We start from the raw sequence: 18223 nt of genomic DNA on the forward strand, positions 1-18223 counted from the left end.
CTCAATTCTTGCACTGTTAAGTGTCATTTTAATTACTATCAAGATTAGCATCACCAATCTGCTTTTACTTATTTCTAAGCAGCCAAAGCTGTTTTCCACGCCTTAAAAGATCAAAATGGAATCAAGAACAAAGGGTTTCCAGACTTCCCATTTTAATGGCAATATTTTAAAAAGGGTAATAATAACATTGAAAAGGTTATAGTATCTTTCCTCTTTCACATCCCAGTCTGCAAATGGCACAACCGCTAATACAATTGGATTTCTAACTAAAGTGCATTCAAAGAAGTAGAAATAACTAACACGGAAGGTGCCTTTAAAGCACATCAGTCTCTGTGAATGTTCTCTTGAGATCATCCACCTCAACCCCCTGCTCGATGTAGGCTCTACTATAACATCTTTGACAGGTGATTAGATAGCTTTGAATTCATCTTTTAGAGGAGCACTCACCACTTCATGGAGCAGTCAGTTCCCCTGACTCAAACTATTGGAAAATTCCTCTTGGTATCTAGTTTGAATTTCCTTCCTTGCAATTTTAACCTCTTGGTTATAGTCCTCGCCAAAGTACAAGCTAATTATTCCCCTCCTTTTTCTGTATAACAACTCTGCACGCATCTAAAGATCCCCATGTCTCTCCTAGCTTCACTGGGTGGCCTCTTTTCCTCCATTGCTTACAAGGCTGATCCAGGTCTCCGAACGGGATTAGCTTGAAGCATTGGAGGATACAGTATATAGCCTGTTACAGGTAGGCCTCGACTTATGACTACAATTGAGACCCTGACCTGCACTGCGCCTCCCAGCAGATTTTCAGCCTGTTTGAGGCCTTTTTCATCCTGCCAGAGGCTTGAGGGAAGCCTCTGCAGGATTTGCAGGCCGAAAAATGGGCCCGTTTTATCACTTCCGGTATTTCCGGAAATACAGGAAGTGATGAAAACAGGCTTATTTTTCAGCCTGCAGAGGCTTCCCTCAAGCCTCTGGCAGGACAAAAAAGGCTCAAAAATCACGTGCTCAATGAGGTAAGTTTGCCTGGGGCTCACATGCCATAGGTTCGCCATAACAGACCTATACTTTAACCACTGCGCTAAACTGGGTCTCAGCTTAAATAAATAAGTCATATTATTAAAAGATAGATTTTGCTTTTAGAGCATTTTGATTGCTTTTATTTGGTTGCTCTTTGAAGATGAACATTCTACTGAAGGGCCTGGTGGGAAGAAAGGCGTTCTGGAAATACTTTTTGATATTAAGAAACTAGGCCTCATGAGGTAACCTTGACTCCATCCTCAGTGGTTGTCCTCAGCCTAGTCTTCCATGATTACAACAAACCCTCCCCATTTTGAAATTTTCTCCAGAAGGAGCATCCCCTTGAAAAGGCCGATACTAATAAGCTTTAGCGGAAATAGCCCAAAATAATACAGAAGACAGCAAGGCCACATTCCCCCCCAATTTTATTGGATATTTTCAAAACTTGAGAGAGGGAAAAAAACAATCCAAGAATGATCCTGCATTTAAAAAAATAACATGTCAAAATAACCTTCCATACTGCAAAGATATAGAGTACTATGTCCTTTTGGATGAATCTTGCTAAAGAGATGATGACACCTCAGAAACTACTTTTCCTTAGACTGTTCAGACGTGTGAAAGGATGTTGGTCTGAGGATCCTGGCTTTCAAACTTTTTGCCTCCGAGTAAACTATTTTCACGGAGAAAAGTCTGAGCAGTTTCTCAACTTCCTCAAGTTTAAGACGTGTGAAGTGCAACTCCCAGAATTCTCCAGCCAGCCATGGCTGGCTGGGGAATTCTGGGAGTTGCAGTCCATACGTCTTAAATTTGCCGAGGTTGAAAAATAGTGCTTCAGAGTATCTTGTTGTGGCCCACCAGTGGCCAGCGGAGCTGGCAGCACATTCAGACAATGAGGTTGGGGAGGAACATGGGTCAGTCCTGGAGTCTGGAGAAGGCTCTGCATCACGAGGCAGGCCAGGGCCATCTGACAGTTATCAGCTGCCTTTGGCGTCGGACATCAGTGAGGCAGAACAGCTGGAGTCTGTTCCCAGTGTGCACATGTGCAGACCTGCCAGAAGAAGGGAACAGCTGAGGAACAACGGCCGACTTGGGAGTAAAGCCACAGGTAGATGGTGAATGGGCCCTCCCATAGGGAATAAAAGAGGAACGAAAGGGGAGTGGGGTTTTGCAGGAGACAATTAGTTCATTTGGGTGAAAATCTGTTCCTGCGTTCTTGCTAATTATTGTCTGCTACAGCAGTGGTCCCCAACCTTTTTTGTACCACGGCCCAGTACAAAATGATCCACAGACCGGTACCAGCATCAGCACGCACGACCAAGGCAAGGTGAGCCGAGCGACCAGCCAGCAAGCCGTTCCCCGCTTCTCCCCACCACCTTCAACTCTTCCTTTGTACCTTCTCGCGGTCGATGGGCTTTTCAGGCTCTTTCTTCACCTCCTCCTGAGTAACGTGAGACTCCACCGCCATCAGGACGGCTCTTCGTTCGAAGCCACCACCCCTCTTCGACGAAACTAAGGCACGAGGATTCCTTCAGCACCCAAATGCCGCTTTCCAACCGACGACCGACAAGCTCACCCGGAAGCACTTTCTCAAGCGCCGTCGAAACAAGATGGCGGCGCTCAAGCAAAATAGGCAGCCAGGTACAAAATGATCCACGGACCGGTACCGGTCCGAGGCCCGGTGGTTGGGGACCACTGTGCTGCAGTGTGGCATCTGAAAGATATCAGCCTGGCAGCTCTCCAAGCCTGATAAAAAAGGTCTGTAATAGTGAAATATCTTGAAAAAGACTGTTAGCTGGCACCTTGCTGGAAAGGAAATTCACTGTAAACTAAGAGGTTTATCGGGATGAGGCGTCGGCTTCGTGCTGTTGGGTAAGCCTAGGTCGGAACATAGCTCTTGAAGAAGTGATAGGTGCCGCAAAGGATTTGGGGGAAATGACCCGCTGCGGAAGATATGTCATTAGCATGCACCAATTCCCTGCTAGACCACCAGGGTCTCATCTAGGATCCTTCCAGAAGGGGATGCTCCTTGGGGGTAGCAAGAAAACCAGGTCTTTTGTGGCCTCAACCAGCTCAGGCTGCAGATAGGAACTGACAGGACAAAACACACTTGCTCCTATGCGTAGAAAGCAGGGGTGTCAGGGAGAAGGCAGAGCGAAGGGTGTCACCAAATTATAAAAAAAAAGATGTTGAGACTCTGGAAAGAGCGCAGAAAAGAGCAACAAAGATGGTTAGAGGGCTGGAGGCTAAAACATATGAAGAACAGTTGCTGGAATTGGGTATGGACAGCCCTAGAGAATCCTCCTTCTTAGAGAAAAGGACTAGGAGTGACATGATGGCAGGCTGGAGAATTCTGGGAGTTGAAGTCCACAAGTTGTAAAAGTTGTCAAGTTTGGGGACCCCTGATTTAAAGCAATAAAACGGGTGTCCAACCTTGGCAGCTTTTTAAAACTTGTGGACTTCAACTCCCAGAATTTCCATGGCGGGATGGGGAATTCTGGGAGTTGAAGTCCAACAGGCCTTAAAAGTTGCCAAGGTTGGACATCCCTGCAATAAGAGAGCGCTGAATTCAGGAAAGTACCACTCCGGGTGGCTTCCTTGGGCAAACATCCTTTTCCTCAAATGCTGGTGTTCCCCATGGAACCCCATTACCCCCCCCCACACCCCCTCTTCTTGTTTTAAAGGCTAAAGGGAGGCCATTTGCAGCTTTGGAAAAGGTGAACCCCTGTTTAGGCAGTTCAGGCCACTAAAATGCAACTTCCTCCCTCTGGCACCAATGGAAATCCGCCCCCCCACCGTTTCCCCCGTGGGTTTGAGAACAGGCTACCTGCATTTCTCTTGGATGGCAGTGCAAACATTGGAGCTTGGATGCCTCAAGGGGATGGCCGTGCTACAGAAGCAAAAGGGCAGCCTCGGACATCTTATTTATTTGCACATATGAACGTGGTCACCCCAGCCATGTTGCAGGTGGCTAACTAAAGAGCACTAAGAGCAAGAAATTGGATGCAACCCTGAGATGCAGGTGGAATTGTGGTTTGGGCTCCTTGATCATCCCCCAATTTAACTGCTTCCTGTGCTAAGCAGGACTTTACCTGCACTGCCAAAAGTCATTTCAGATCAGACAATTATGGGCCTCACCATAAACTCCAGCTCCATTTTAAATTTTTCTACCCAGCCCATTGAGGACAAAGTGAGTTTTTTGTTTAAATGAACACACAAACAAAAAAACAGACGAGGAAAGCGTTGTTTTTTTTGCCTTACAGGAGGTGTAAAATACTATATCCAGAATCAAGGCAATAGAATGGTTTTAATGTTCAGTTTACTGGATTATTATTATTATTTGAAATGGAGGGAAAAAATCCTAATTTCTCAGCAAAAGCAGCGTAAAAAACAAGGCTGGGAACTCTTTACATTAGAAAATATAAAGCTATCCGGACAGAAACAGCCATTTATTTCAAGATGCCCTTCCCCGCTGTAGAATCAAACGGTACACATTAAAAAAAAAAAAAAGTATTGGAAAAAAAAAAAAACAGCCCAACGCAACTGAGACTTGGGTTCAGAAGGTGAAATGTTTTCAGAAATCCAGCCTGATTCAAGGATCTCCCAGAAATGTTGGGAGATTACTCCAGAGGTTACAAGGATCTGCCCGTGAAGTCAGAACCAACACTTTTTGGAGGTCGGGATGGGACCCCTTTCTAAGCTCCAGAATGCTTTGACTTGAAAAAGTTTGGCACACCTCGAATCCTCAGCCTCACTTGCTGCCCTCCCGTCTGCAAAATGGGTATAAAAGGAATCTTACTCGAAGCAGCAGCTCGGTAAACACTGTACTTCCACCCACCCACCCACCCACACCCCCTCCCCATTTTAAGTTTACAAGCCTGTGTTTTGATTGTTGGAACCAACTTGGTTCTTCAATATTCTTAGTCAGTATGTGTGTGTGTGTGTGTGTGTATGTATATATACCTATATACAATAAATACAATAAATAAATTGCAACTGAGAAATGGGAAGACGAATAGCACCTCTTAACGGTCATTTGAAGAGCTTGCGATTTTCACTTCCTTTTAATTACCGGAGAAGTAAAATGACCTTGAGAGTATCTGTTTTTAAGTGACTATGTAAACGTGGGTTGATTATTCCTATTTTGCAGATGGGCAGATGCAACTTACTCGCCCCAAAGCTGCACTCCTAATCCACCTCCAACAGATCAAGCACTCTGCGGCTTTCTCTCTTTTACAATCTGCCATCCCGGGGGACTCAGAAGCCCGCAGCAACCCTTCCTATGGGCCTGAAGCTTTGCCTCAGGCTTCCTTGCATAGATTAAGATGGGAGGTCCGCCTAACACGCTAAAGGCAGGGAGACATGGTGGAATTTGCCAAGCTGGCAACAGGAAATGAAATTGCCCTAAGAAAAAAACAAACGATATATATATATATATATATAAAGTTATGGGTCCTCAATCCCATGTCTTCCTTTTGGTGCCCCTGCTGGGCCTGGCCTCAAGGCCACAGGAAGTGGCATCAGAGGTGGAAGGCTTTGGGGAATCGGGCGCAGCAGCCTCGCTTGGTCCAGCGGTGGGAGACGGCTCCGGGACTGGGTCACCGCTGCCCCCAGGCAGGGCTACCGGAGGCACTGGGCAGGGAATGACTGGACCGGCGACCGGCTCGGAAGGCATGCCAGGGACGTGGCTGGACGGTACTGGAGCTCCAGGCTCTGGGGGACCCCAGGGCGGGTTGCCATACCCTGAGTAAGAGCTGGGATTGGTGTAGGTGCTCTGGGCGGGCGACTTCTGGCCCGTAAAGACCTCCGCGATGGCAGCCATGGCGGAGGTCTGCCTTCCCAGGAATTCCCCCAGGTCACTGTGGGAGCGTTTGATGGCGTCGACCATCAGCTGCGCCGTGGCTCGATCCTGCCGCCGTTCCTGCTTGCGGTGCTGCCTCTCCTCCTGCCTGGCCCTGTCAAAGGCCTTCAGGTCGTGACAGTGCAGGCCCCGCATGGCATCCAACAGCATGGAGGGGGCCCGGGAGGCCGACTCCACCAGCTGCATGCTGGTCTCCAAGCGCTGCTTCCGGTTCCTCATCCTCCGATTCCTCATCCGCTCGGCGTTGGTGAGGGGCCTCCGGAACTCCTGGATGGGACCTGAGGAGGGCAGGATTGGGATGGAGGTGGGGGGAGATGTAGAAGGGTGTCCAAGGAGAGGGGAAAAAAATAAGATTTTTGCTGGAGACCTGAGATTTACAACCGTGAAAATTGTTCCTCACTTACCCCCCACCTTAAAAAAGGGTTTTTTAAAAATTGCAATTTTGGCTTTTCTAGTGTTGTGGCCCGTCGGCGGCTAGCGGAGTGTGATGACCCAGGGCATGGCATAAAGGCAACACAGTCAAATAATCAATAAGAATCCCCTTGTTATCTCCAACTTTGCCCCCAGTGTCCATGATTACCTTCTGGCTGGAGAGAAACTCTCCCGGGAACAGCCTTTGACTGCAGAAAATTAAGTCCAAAACATGAGCAACACAAACTGTAACTCAAACTCCAAACAAGCCAAACTGAAGTAATTAGTTTGGCAGGGCAGGAGCATGAATTTCAGACTTGAAAGCACTGCAAAATTCACACAGTTGGGAAGATGCCAGGAACAGAGATAAGTCACAACAATGCAAGATAAAGTCACGTTTGCTCCCAACAGCTCGCTGCATGCAGCTTGCCTTTTTTAGACACTGTTTTCCCAACTGTGGCTAATGAAGGGAATCAGGGCTCTTTCCTCCCCTGTAAGGCACGCAACCCATGTTGCTCCCTTCTCCGTTCTTCCCTGCGTAGTCCTTAACTTAACGGCTGCAGTGGAGCCCAAAATTAAAGGTTGCTGAGTGAAACATTTGTTAAGTGAGTTGGTCTCATTTTACAACTTGGCTCGGTGGTTAAGTCAATCACTGCAGTTGTTAAAATTAGTCAAACTGTCGTTCAATGAAAGCTGGCTTCCCCATGGACTCTGTTTGTCAAGAAAGTCACTAAAGGGAATTGCATGCAACCGTCATAAATATGAGTCAGTTGCCAAATATCTGAATTTGACCATGGGGATGCTACAACAGTCATTAAATGTGAAAACCGGTCAGAAGTCTTTTTTTTTAGTACTACTATAATTTTGAATGATTAAATGGAACCGTTGTAAGTCGAGGACTACCTGCAATGGTTTCTTCTCTTTGCAGCCAAGATAGAAAATCACTTCTTAAAAAGCTAATTTTTAAAGACTGATTGAAAAACAGATCCGTTCAAAGACCCCAAAAAGATTGATTTCCCTGTTTTAGACACTCTTGCTGTCCTTTGGAAAGATGGAGCTCCAACCCCCATGTTCCTCAGCCGGCGCCGATCTGCTGAGGGAAGTGATGGGAAGTTGGAGTCCCACCAGTAGAGGGAGCTGTAGCTCCCCCTGGAAGATCAGCTTACCGTAAGGGCGGAGGGTGGCGCCGTCGTCGGACGCCGACTTCCTGCCGAGCATCCTCTGCCGAGCATCCGCTGGCACTCGCTCCGTCACAATGGGGTGTGGGGCTGGCTGTCCGACGGCAGGGTACTGAGACTGGGGAGCTAAGGGTGGGTACTGCATGGGCAGTGCCACCGCGGGGTAATGGACCTGCTGTGACATGGCAGAATACTGGGCAGGTGGTGGCCGGGTAGGGTTCAACATCAAGTCCTCGAAGGACCACATCACCTGAAAATGGCAACAGGGAAGTTAATTCAGGCTTGTTTCTATCTGGGGGGAAATGCTCTGAGGCAGGGGGTAGGGAAACTTGGCCTCTTCTATCACTTATGGACTTCCAGAATTCCTGAGTGAGCCAAAAGAGGTTCCCCATCCCTGGCCTACTGGTTTTTCAGTTGTGGGGGAAATCAATTTTTTGACTTGAACGGGACTGTTTAATATACAAATTTAGGACAAAATTGATTTCCCTCACAACTGAAAAACCAGCAGGCCAGGGATGGGGAACCTTTTATGGCTCACTCAGGAATTCTGGGAGTTGAAGTCCATAAGTGATAGAAAAGCCAAGTTTCCCTACCCCCTGCTCTGAGGGAACTGGGCTGTGTGTATCAATCAATCAGAATAGAGCTGGAAGGGACCTTGGAGATCATCTAGTCCAGCCCCATGCCCAAGCAGGAGACCTGGCCTATACCAATTCAGGTAAGTGTCTGTCGAGTCTCTTTTTAAACACCTCCAGGGATGAAGGAGCCACAGCCTCTGAAGGTAAAGCTTTTTCCATTGGTGGATTGTCCTCACTGTTAGGAAGTTTCTCCTTGGTTCTAGAATGGATGATCTTTGTGGTTAAGTTTCCCTCCGTTACTTCTATTCTTGCCTTCTGACGCTTTGGAAAACAGAATCAGAATTGAGCTGGAAGGGACCTTCTTCTAATCCAACCCCCTGCTCAAGCAAGAGACTGGACCCCTGCACCCATCATCGCATCACATGCCCCAATCACCATCCGTCCCAACTTTGAGCCGTCCCCTCACCCAGGTGCAGGAATAACATGACCTTGACTGAGAAAAAGAATGCTATTATGTCTAACCACAACCACTCCAAGAACTTCCCCCCTCCCATTTTCCCAGGCTCAAGAATGTGGCAGCGTGGAAGCATCTGGTGTCAATATGGCTTCCAAAGCTGACACACACACCCCCCTCTGATCCATGGAAAACTCTCTCCACGGAAGCGGTCCCTGGCGTCCAAAAGGTTTTTGTTTTTTTGTTGTTTTTTTTTTGGGGGGGGGGGCTCTGTTTTAGATCTCCCTGTAATCTAGCCAAGGAACAAGGATGGTTTATGAGCAGTTGGACAATATGTCCATATTGGTTACCTGTGGCTCTTTCCTTTGGGTCTCTCTCTGCCGCGCCAGGAACTCTTCTGAAAAGGCCACTGCTTGGCTGCAGGTCTCCGGCCTCCGTTCCCGGACCCAGCTCTGCATCTCCTGGGGAAGGATGGTCAAAAATTGCTCCAGGATCAGCAGCTCCAGGATCTGCTCCTTGGTGTGCCTCTCCGGCCGGAGCCACTCGTGGCAAAGCTCCTGCAGCTGCCTGCAGGCTTCGCGGGGTCCCTCGGCCTCTCGGTAGCGATGCCGCCGGAAACGCTGGCGCAGGATCTCCACGCCGACCGTCCCTTCGTTCGGAGGCTCCTCCTTGAGGCCCCCGTGGCTCCTCCGTTCTCGCTGCTCCTGGACGCTGTAGACCGTTTGAGTCCCCCTGCTCAGGCTGGCCAGAGTCTGGCCTCCCCATCCTCCCGAGGGCCAGGGGCTCGAATTGCCCGGAGTCTCGTATGGGGCCTGGAAAGAGCTATTGTCCCACGTCGGGGGCTTGGGTAGAGCTGGGTTTCTCCACCCCGATGGAGAAAACTCCTGCCTGGGGGGAGCCCAGTGATGGGGCGGGAGAAGTTCATCCGGCTCCTGTTTGACGTGGCGTGAGGACTCTCCAGATAAGAACTCCCGCGTGGAGCCGATCTGAAGGAAGCGCGAGACCCCTCCTCGACCCATCTCTTGCGTGGCCCTGTCCTCCATCTTCATGGCCGGCCGTGGGCTCGGCTCGGCAGCCCCCTGCAGCTGGAGGTGAAGGGCAGCTGTTTCCCCTCTCCCCGACGCCATTTTGTCCCCCGCCGCGAGGGAGGCCTCCGTCTCACCTCGGGACGAGCGAGGTGAGGCCCTGGGGCCCTGGCAGGAAGGATGGCTGGCCCTGCCCGGCAGCCAGCGGGGAGTGCAGTGAGAACTGCAGGGCACGGAGAAGATTTTGCCTATGGGTTCCTTCTGGAAGGGAGGGGAGGGAGAGCAGCTCAGGCTCACCCACCCCCTCCACTCTCTCAGAGCAGGAAAAGCAGTCAGACCCCCAAACTCGAAGGCCTGCCTTTCGGCCTTGCCCCTTGCCTTACAACAGAAGCAGCCAGGGCATCCACGGCTGGGTCCAAACAGGCGGCATTGTTCCCAGACAAGATCTCGTGATCATCTTGAGAAGTAGCGGTGGCCTGGGGGTGATTTCTGGCTTTCTAAAAAAAAAACCTAAAGAAGACATAAAATGTTGGAGAAAAGGCTTTTATCACTACAGGATTTATTTCAGCTGCTTCCATCCCACTGTTCTGGAAAAAGATAAGATACGAGGGTTGTTTACTCCTCTGGACTCTTTTTTTTTAAAATTTTGTTTTTCAATAAACTTTATTGAATACAAAAAATTAATAGACAAATCTACAAACTCAAAACACAAAGATTCACACAAACAAGCGTCACAATAATCTCTGTGCTGTAACTAATTAAACTTTCCTTTAGCACATTTGACAGTGAGTTAAACATTTCCTAAATTATATTATGTGGCAGTTATACCTTGTTTCCTATAGGTTCCCTATTATTTATATTCTATCAGACATAATGTTCTGTTATTAAATGTTTATTGTTGGATGATACTTATTTATTTTTACCGATGAATTCCTTCTATCGATTGTTTAAAGAACGAGGGAATCTAAGACTAACATTAACAATTCCTGCCTGGACTCTTTTGAGGGGTGAAATGTTCAGCAGGAACCAATTAAAGCAGATGCAACTTTTAGTATGTTTTGCGTGGTGGCCCCATGCAACTATTTCCCTGATCTCAGGGAAGATATAACAGAGTTGGAAGGGACATTTGGGAGCCAACTAGTCCAACCCAACCCCCAAGACCCTATACCCGTGTTGGCGACCCTATGGCACACGTGCCAGACGTGGCAAGCAGAGTCATTTCCCCGGGCACGCGAGAGGTCACCGGAGGACTCCCACTGCACATGCGTGTACGCGCCGCCACCCGACAGCTGATTGTTGGGTATCTTGGCGCGCATGCGCAGGGGGTACGTGGGAGATGTGTGCGCATGCACAGGGGGCAAGGGTGGGGGGGCAGCACGCATTGCCTTCTGGGTACTGGCAATGCAAGCCGAAAAAGGTTAGCCACCACTGCCCTATACTATTCCAGACAAATGACAGTCCAGTTTTTAAAAAAATTAAAAATACTGATTGAAACTAATGTTTGGTTTAAAATAGTATTTTTCAACTCCATCTTCGCTACAGAATTAACAGAGGGAAAAGAATCGAGATCCCATGAAGTGTCGATGCCACTTTATAAATGCCTTGTTAGTAAGGCCACATTTGGAATACTGCATCCAGTTTTGGTCACGACGTAAAAAAGATGTTGAGATTCTAGAAAGAGTGCAGAGAAAAGCAACGAAGATCATTAGGGGACTGGAGGCAAAACTTATAAAGAACAGTTGCGGGAACTGGGTATGTCTAGTTTGATGAAAAGAAGGACTAGGGGTGACATGATAGCAGTCTTCCAATATCTCAGGGGCTGCCACAAAGAAGAGGGAGTCAAGCTATTCTACAAAGCACCTGAAGGCAGGACAAGAAGCAATGGGTGGAAACTAATCCAGGAGAGAAGCAACCTAGAACTAAGGAGAAATTTTCTTACAGTGAGAACAATCAATCAATGAAACAGCTTGCCTCCAGAAGTTGTGAATGCTCCAACACTGAGAGTTTTGAAGAAGAGATTGAACAACCATTAGTGGCAACTACTAAAACAGGCATAGGAAACAGAGTCACAGGTGACTGTAAATTACTTATGTCAGAGTTGGCTTCATACAGGGTAGTGCCAGCATGTTGCCTCTAATAAATCCTTTGAAGTTTGGCTCAAGAATCATGATTTAATTAGAGCGATTGCTGGAATCCTGACAATTAGTCTGAAATGCTATAGTTTCCTGCCTGAGCAACGGGTTGGACTAGAAGACCCCAAAGGTCCCTTCCAACTGTTATCCTATTCCATTCTATTCCATTCCATTCCATTCTCCTCTACTCCATTCCATTCCATTCTCCTCTACATTCTATTCTATTCTCCTCTACATTTTATTCTGTTCTATTCTATTCTATTCTATTTCTATTTCTACTTCTATTCTATTCTATTCTATTCTATTCTATTCTATTCTATTCTATTCTATTCTATTCTATTCTCCTCTCCTCTACATTCTGTTCTATTCTCCTCTACATTCTATTCTATTCTATTCTATTCTATTCTATTCTATTCTCCTCTACATTCTATTCTATTCTCTACATTCTATTCTATTCTATTCTCTACATTCTATTCTATTCCATTCTATTCTCCTCTACATTCTATTCTATTCTCTTCTCCTCTACATTCTATTCTATTCTATTCTATTCTATTCTATTCTATTCTATTCTATTCTATTCTATTCCATTCCATTCCATTCCATTCCATTCTCCTCTACATTCTATTCTATTCTATTCTATTCTCCTCTACATTCTATTCTATTCTATTCTATTCTATTCTATTCTACATTCTATTCTATTTTATTCACCTCTACATTCTATTCTATTCTATTCTATTCTATTCTATTCTATTCTATTCCATTCCATTCCATTCTCCTCTACATTCTATTCTATTCTATTCTCCTCTACATTCTATTCTATTTTATTCTATTCTACATTCTATTCTATTTTATTCACCTCTACATTCTATTCTATTCTATTCCATTCCATTCCATTCTCCTCTACATTCTATTCTATTCTATTCTATTCTATTCTATTCTATTCTATTCTATTCTATTCCATTCCATTCCATTCCATTCCATTCTCCTCAACATTCTATTCTATTCTATTCTATTCTATTCTATTCTATTCTATTCTATTCTATTCTATTCTACATTCTATTCTATTTTATTCACCTCTACATTCTATTCTATTCTATTCTATTCTATTCTATTCTATTCTATTCTATTCTATTCCATTCCATTCCATTCCATTCTCCTCTACATTCTATTCTATTCTATTCTCCTCTACATTCTATTCTATTTTATTCTATTCTACATTCTATTCTATTTTATTCACCTCTACATTCTATTCTATTCTATTCTATTCTATTCTATTCTATTCTATTCTATTCTACATTCTATTCCATTCTATTCTATTCTACATTCTATTCTATTCTATTCTCCTCTACATTCTATTCTATTCTCCTCTAAATTCTATTCCATTCCATTCCATTCTTGTTCCTGTTCCTATTCTATTCGCCTGTCTTGCTCAGCAAAACCCTACAAATCCTTACTTGAGGTCTGTAAATATCTTCACTGTGTAGCCCAAAAAATGCATTTCTCTCACCCTGGGGAGTCCTAACTGAAGATCAACTGCAGAAACAACTTGTTAGAAAGGAGACATGAAAAGCATGCACCCCAAAATGGCATAAAATAATAAAAGGAAATGGTGGCAGGAAGCAGATGGTATCACGAGGGGTGGGGGGGTAGCAGAGGGTGCCAGTTAACTCTGTTGGAAAGAATGATGGGTGGGTGCCAAAACAGGTACTTATTTAGTGACGTTTCAAAGTTGCAACCGTGCTGAAAAAAGTGACCATTTAGGACCATTTTTCACACTTCGTAGCATCCCCATCATCATGTGATCAAAATTCAGATGCTTGGCAACTGATATTTATGACCATTGCGGTCATCCCAAAGTCATGTGTAACCTTTGGATGAGCAAAGTCAATTTGCTTCACTTAAAAACTGTTTTATCAACTTGCAGAGATTCACTTAACAGCCGTGGCAAGGAAGGTTGTAAACTTGGGGTGGGGGACAATTCACTTAGCTGCCTTGCTTAGCAACAGAGATTTTGACCTCATTTGTGGTCGTAAATCGAGGACTACCTGCATTAAGAAGACCACCCTAATATGATTTTAGTCTTCAGTCCCCTAATCGTCTTTGCTGCTTTTCTCTTTCTAGATGCTTAGAGACTCAATGTCTTTTTGGTCATGGAGACCATACAGTATTCCAAATACGGCTTTACAAAAGCAATATAAAGCAGTGATCACCAACCAGTGCGCCGGGGACCACTGGTGGTCTGCGAGAAAATTTTGGTGGTCCGCAGAGAAATGTCACCCCCAAAGGAATTAATCCAGGCTGCGTGGGAACACAAGGCTTGCGTCGCTTGCATTGCGAACAACACAAGGTAGTGAGGGGAGAAAGGAAAAGGCGGAGGGGGAGAACTTACCCCACGCACCTCGCCTGGCCACTGGGCTGCTTCTTTATGCTTCTTTCTTCTGCTGCTTTTGGCTGCATGCAAGGAAAGCAGCAAAAGCCTTTCTTTCTCTCCCCCAAACTCCGCCAGAAATGAGTCTTTGGGACCCTGCAAGGCATCCTGCTCCAAGAGGCTGCACCGGCAAGGACTCATTTCTGGTGGAGTTTGGGGGAGAGAAAGAAAGACTTCTGCTGCTTCTGCTGCTTTCCTTGCATGAAGCCAAAAGTCTCTCTCTCTCTCTCCCCCTCCCCAAGAATGGAGCTGGAGACCGTATCCTGTGATCCCAAAGAAAGCATGATTGATTGGTAGGAAAACAGGGTCAGGAATTTCCCTGCAGACTTTTTAAGGGGTTTTTCCCAGGGTCTCTGGTCCGCGGGATTTAAAATTATGTGCTTGGTGGTCCCTGAGGTCCAAAAGGTTGACGACCCCTGGTATAAAGCAATACTAACACTTCGCATGATCTCAATACTATCTCTCTCTTGATGCAGCCTAGGATTTTTTTTGGCAGCTGCAACACACTGCTGGCTCGTATTTAAGTGGTTGTCCCCTAGGACTCTTAAGATCCCTCTAAAAGCTACTACTGTTGAGCCAGGTCCTTCCTCTTCTACTGTGTTTCTCATATAATAAGGCTGGGTCTTATTTTTTTTTTGAGCCCCCAAAAAATGGCTAGGCCGTCTTTTCGGGGGTGACTTAATTCCACCCCCCTTGCATCTTTGGGCGGGCAGCGACGGCTTGGATGTTGACCTCGGCATTGTTGAGGCACTTCGTATCGGGGTCAACACAGGCAGCACCATATCCGGGTGTGCAACAAAAGTACTTCCTAATGGCAAGCCCCCCCACCATCCCCCCCCCATTTCACATGTTTTAATATGCCTATAAAACATGCTGGGACTTCCTATTGGGGGAGGCCATATTGTTGGAGAAACAGGGTACATCAATGCATTTGGTTTTTCTTGCCTAAAACCTTTATTTTATCAACACTGAAACTGCATTTTGTTGGATAGATACTTGTGTTCAAATCTGTCAAAAAAAATGTTGTTAGATCTTGAGCCTATCTTCTAAAACAAGAGTCTTCAAACTTGACAGCTTTAAGACTTGTGGATTTCAACTCCCAGCAGAATTCCTGAGCTAACATGACTGGAGGAAGAGTTCTGGGAGTTGAAGTCCACAAGTCTTAAAGCTGTCAAGTTTGAAGACTCTTGTTTTAGAAGATAGGCTCTTCCCTACCCTACCCCACCCCACCCAGCTTGATATCTGCAAATTTGATAAATAACTCTTCTATTGCTTCATCTAAATCGTTTATGAAGCTGTTGAAGAGTCCTGGGACTGAGACAGAACCCTGAGGTACCCCCACTGCCTATTCACAGAAACAAAAATCCTGTAGTATTTCTGCAAAGAGGAACAAGCCACTGTAAAGAAATAGGGCTTTCTCCTTATTCGGCTGCCAAATGGCCTTAGGCAATAGCATCGTTGCATAATATTTGATGCAAGGAAGTCTATGCAAGGAAAAGACAGCAGGTAACATTATCTTGCCTTTCTATCTCACATATTTCCTTTCTACCTCACGTATTATTTCCTCTCTCCTTATCGCTTCCGCTTTTATTATGTTGCTCGTGTGACCGCGTGCTAAAACGGGCCGGCCAACCGATGGACAAAAATACAGCATGCCCAGGCTGCAATGTCTTTTATTTGTATATTCTGCATTTTATCTATTTTATTGCAAGCCACCTAGAGTCTCGTATGTCAGATGAGCGTCTCTCTAAAACAAATTCATTCATTCAATTCTGGACAGCGAACAATCTACAAAACGATGCCCATCATAAAGACCAAAAAGGGAAAAAAAAGAAAATTTAAAATACACAGCTGCCAAAAGGGATTATCGTCATCTTCATCATTTCTTCTATTAAAGAATCTATTCTAATTCTATTCTATTCTATTGCTATGGTATTCTATAGCTATGCTACAGGTAGTCCTCAACTTACAAGAGTTCACTTAGAGACCATTCCAAGTTACAAACGGCACTGAAAAAAGTAACTTACGACCATTTTTCACACTTAGGAACATTGCAGCCTCTCATGGTCACATGATTTACATTCAGATGCTTGGCAACATTCACATTTATGACAGTTGCAGTGTCCTGAGGTCATGTGATCCCCCCTCTTGCTACCTTCTTTCAAATAAAGTCAAGGGGGAAGCCGGTTTCATTTAACAACGGTGTTACTAATTTAGTAGGCCCAGAACTGCAGTGATTCACTTAACAGACATGGCAAGGAAAGTCGTGAAACAAGGCAAAATTACACTTAATACATTTCTCACTTAGCAAGATAAATTTTGGCTCAATTGTGGTCGTAAGTTGAGGACTACCTGTATTCTATTGCTATGATATTCTATTGATGTTCTATTCCTATTATATTGCTATTGCTACTCTATTGCTTTACTCTACTGCTATGCTATTCCTGTGCTATTGCTATTTTACTCCTATTCTATTGTTATGCTATTCTATTCCATTGCTATTCTACTGCTAGCTAATCTATTGCTATGCTATTCCTATGCTATTGCTATTGCCACTCTATTGCTACTCTATTGCTATTCTATTGCTATTTTATTCCTATTCTATTGTTACACTATTCTATTCCATTGCTAGCTAATCTATTGCAATGCTAATCTATTGCAATGCTATTCCTATGCTATTGCTATTCTATTGCTATTGCCACTCTATTGCTACTCTATTGCTATTCTATTGCTATTTTATTCCTATTCTATTGTTACGCTATTCTATTCCATTGCTAGCTAATCTATTGCAATGCTAATCTATTGCTATGCTATTCCTATGCTATTGCTATTCTATTGCTATTGCCACTCTATTGCTATTCTATTGCTATTTTATTCCTATTCCTCTTGCTATGCTATTCCTATTCTATTCCTATTGCTATGCCACTCTATTGCTATGCTAATCTATTGCTATGTCATTCCTATTCTATCCCATTGCTATTCTATTCCTATTCTATTCCTGTTGCTATTCTATTGCTATGCTATTCCTTTGCTATTGCTATTCTATTGCTGTTCTATTCGTATTCTATTGCTATTCTGTTCCCTATGATTCTATTCATCAGTGACGTTCGGTCCTTATTGTAGCTGTCACAGCAAGAGCAGCCCTGAATTCCACGAGATTGGGTTTCTTAATCTGCTCTAATGCTGTAATAGTGGAAGAAACCCCAACCCTTTGCAGCACTTAACGGGGTTCACTCACAGCAAAACCTTTGGAGAAAGGGGCACCAGGGTGGGACTTTCTTACTTTGGGGTAGGGCGATACTCACTCCTTTCAATGCGCCCACTTCAGCCGGCGCCCTGTCAAGATCGGGGAGGGGGAGCTGGACTACAAAACCCATCCCCTGCAGCTAGCGGGGCTGGGAAGGATGGGCTCTGCAACCTATAGAATTAGAATGCACCGGATTGTTGGGGGTGGGTGGGGGGAGGAAGCCTGCATGCGAGCCCTCCCCCCTTTCGCTGCAGGCCCGTCCCGGCCCCAGTCTCCTCCCGTTTCGCCGCCTCGCCGAAACTCACCTCCTGCCAAGCGGAGGACCCGCAAACGGGCCGCCCCTCCCCCCCCCGCGCGCCCGACTTCAGACAATCCGACGGGTTTTGGCGGCTACCACTTCCTCCCAATCGAGAGTAACGGACAGGAAAGGGAAATGCGCCCCGCTGCTTGCGCTTCCGGGCTGCTCTAGGCGACAATACTTGGTGGTTTCAACTCTTTCAAAGGTACCTTAAAACAGAATAAAGACCGTTGGAAGTTCTATCTAGGCTCAAGGGTCTTCAAAGTTGGCAAGTTTAAGACTGGTGGACTTCAACTCCCAGAATTCCTGAGCTAACATGACTGGAGGAGGAATTCTGGGAGTTGAAGTCCACCAGTATTAAAGCTGTCAAGTTTGGAGACCCCTGTTCTAGGTCTAGGTAGGACGTGAATGAAAGAGGGGAATTGCTTCAATTACTTCCCCTCTCCCATTTTAATTTTTTTTTTTAACGGTCCAGAAGATATCCCTGCCTACTTTAATGTTATGGCTGAAATGTTACGTAGGTTGCTTTTCTGACCTCAGGTTGAGAAACCATTTGCTTTGCACTCAGCACTCAGCCCATGCTCAGGAACACTCTCGATT

The 18223-nt window shown here is 45.6% G+C and overlaps 1 protein-coding gene across 1 annotated transcript; it reads right to left on the reverse strand.

Moving 5' to 3' along the window:
* Positions 1 to 4302: 4302 nt before the first annotated feature.
* Positions 4303 to 17743, reverse strand: LOC113425265 (uncharacterized). The gene is made up of 4 exons (XM_026687337.2): positions 17631 to 17743; positions 8844 to 10028; positions 7453 to 7714; positions 4303 to 6153 (listed from the first exon to the last, which is right to left on the reverse strand). The coding sequence occupies exons 2-4, from the start codon at positions 9618 to 9620 to the stop codon at positions 5471 to 5473; spliced, it is 1722 nt and encodes a 573-aa protein (XP_026543122.1). The 5' UTR covers positions 9621 to 10028; positions 17631 to 17743; the 3' UTR covers positions 4303 to 5470.
* Between the last annotated feature and the right edge of the window lie 480 nt (positions 17744 to 18223).

Source organism: Notechis scutatus, chromosome 2 (assembly GCF_049901735.1).
Source record: "Notechis scutatus isolate UNSWTSFEM ecotype Mainland chromosome 2, rNotScu1.2, whole genome shotgun sequence".
Taxonomy (NCBI): domain Eukaryota; kingdom Metazoa; phylum Chordata; class Lepidosauria; order Squamata; family Elapidae; genus Notechis; species Notechis scutatus.

Bases quoted from the DNA above. Each gene is read 5' to 3' on its own strand.
- LOC113425265 (XM_026687337.2), bottom strand. From the start codon at position 9,620: ATGGCGTCGGGGAGAGGGGAAACAGCTGCCCTTCACCTCCAGCTGCAG. The intron at 7,715-8,843 runs GTAACCAATATG...TGCCATTTTCAG, and splicing joins CCCAAAGGAAAGAGCCACAG to GTGATGTGGTCCTTCGAGGA. The intron at 6,154-7,452 runs GTAAGCTGATCT...TGCCCTCCTCAG, and splicing joins CGCCACCCTCCGCCCTTACG to GTCCCATCCAGGAGTTCCGG.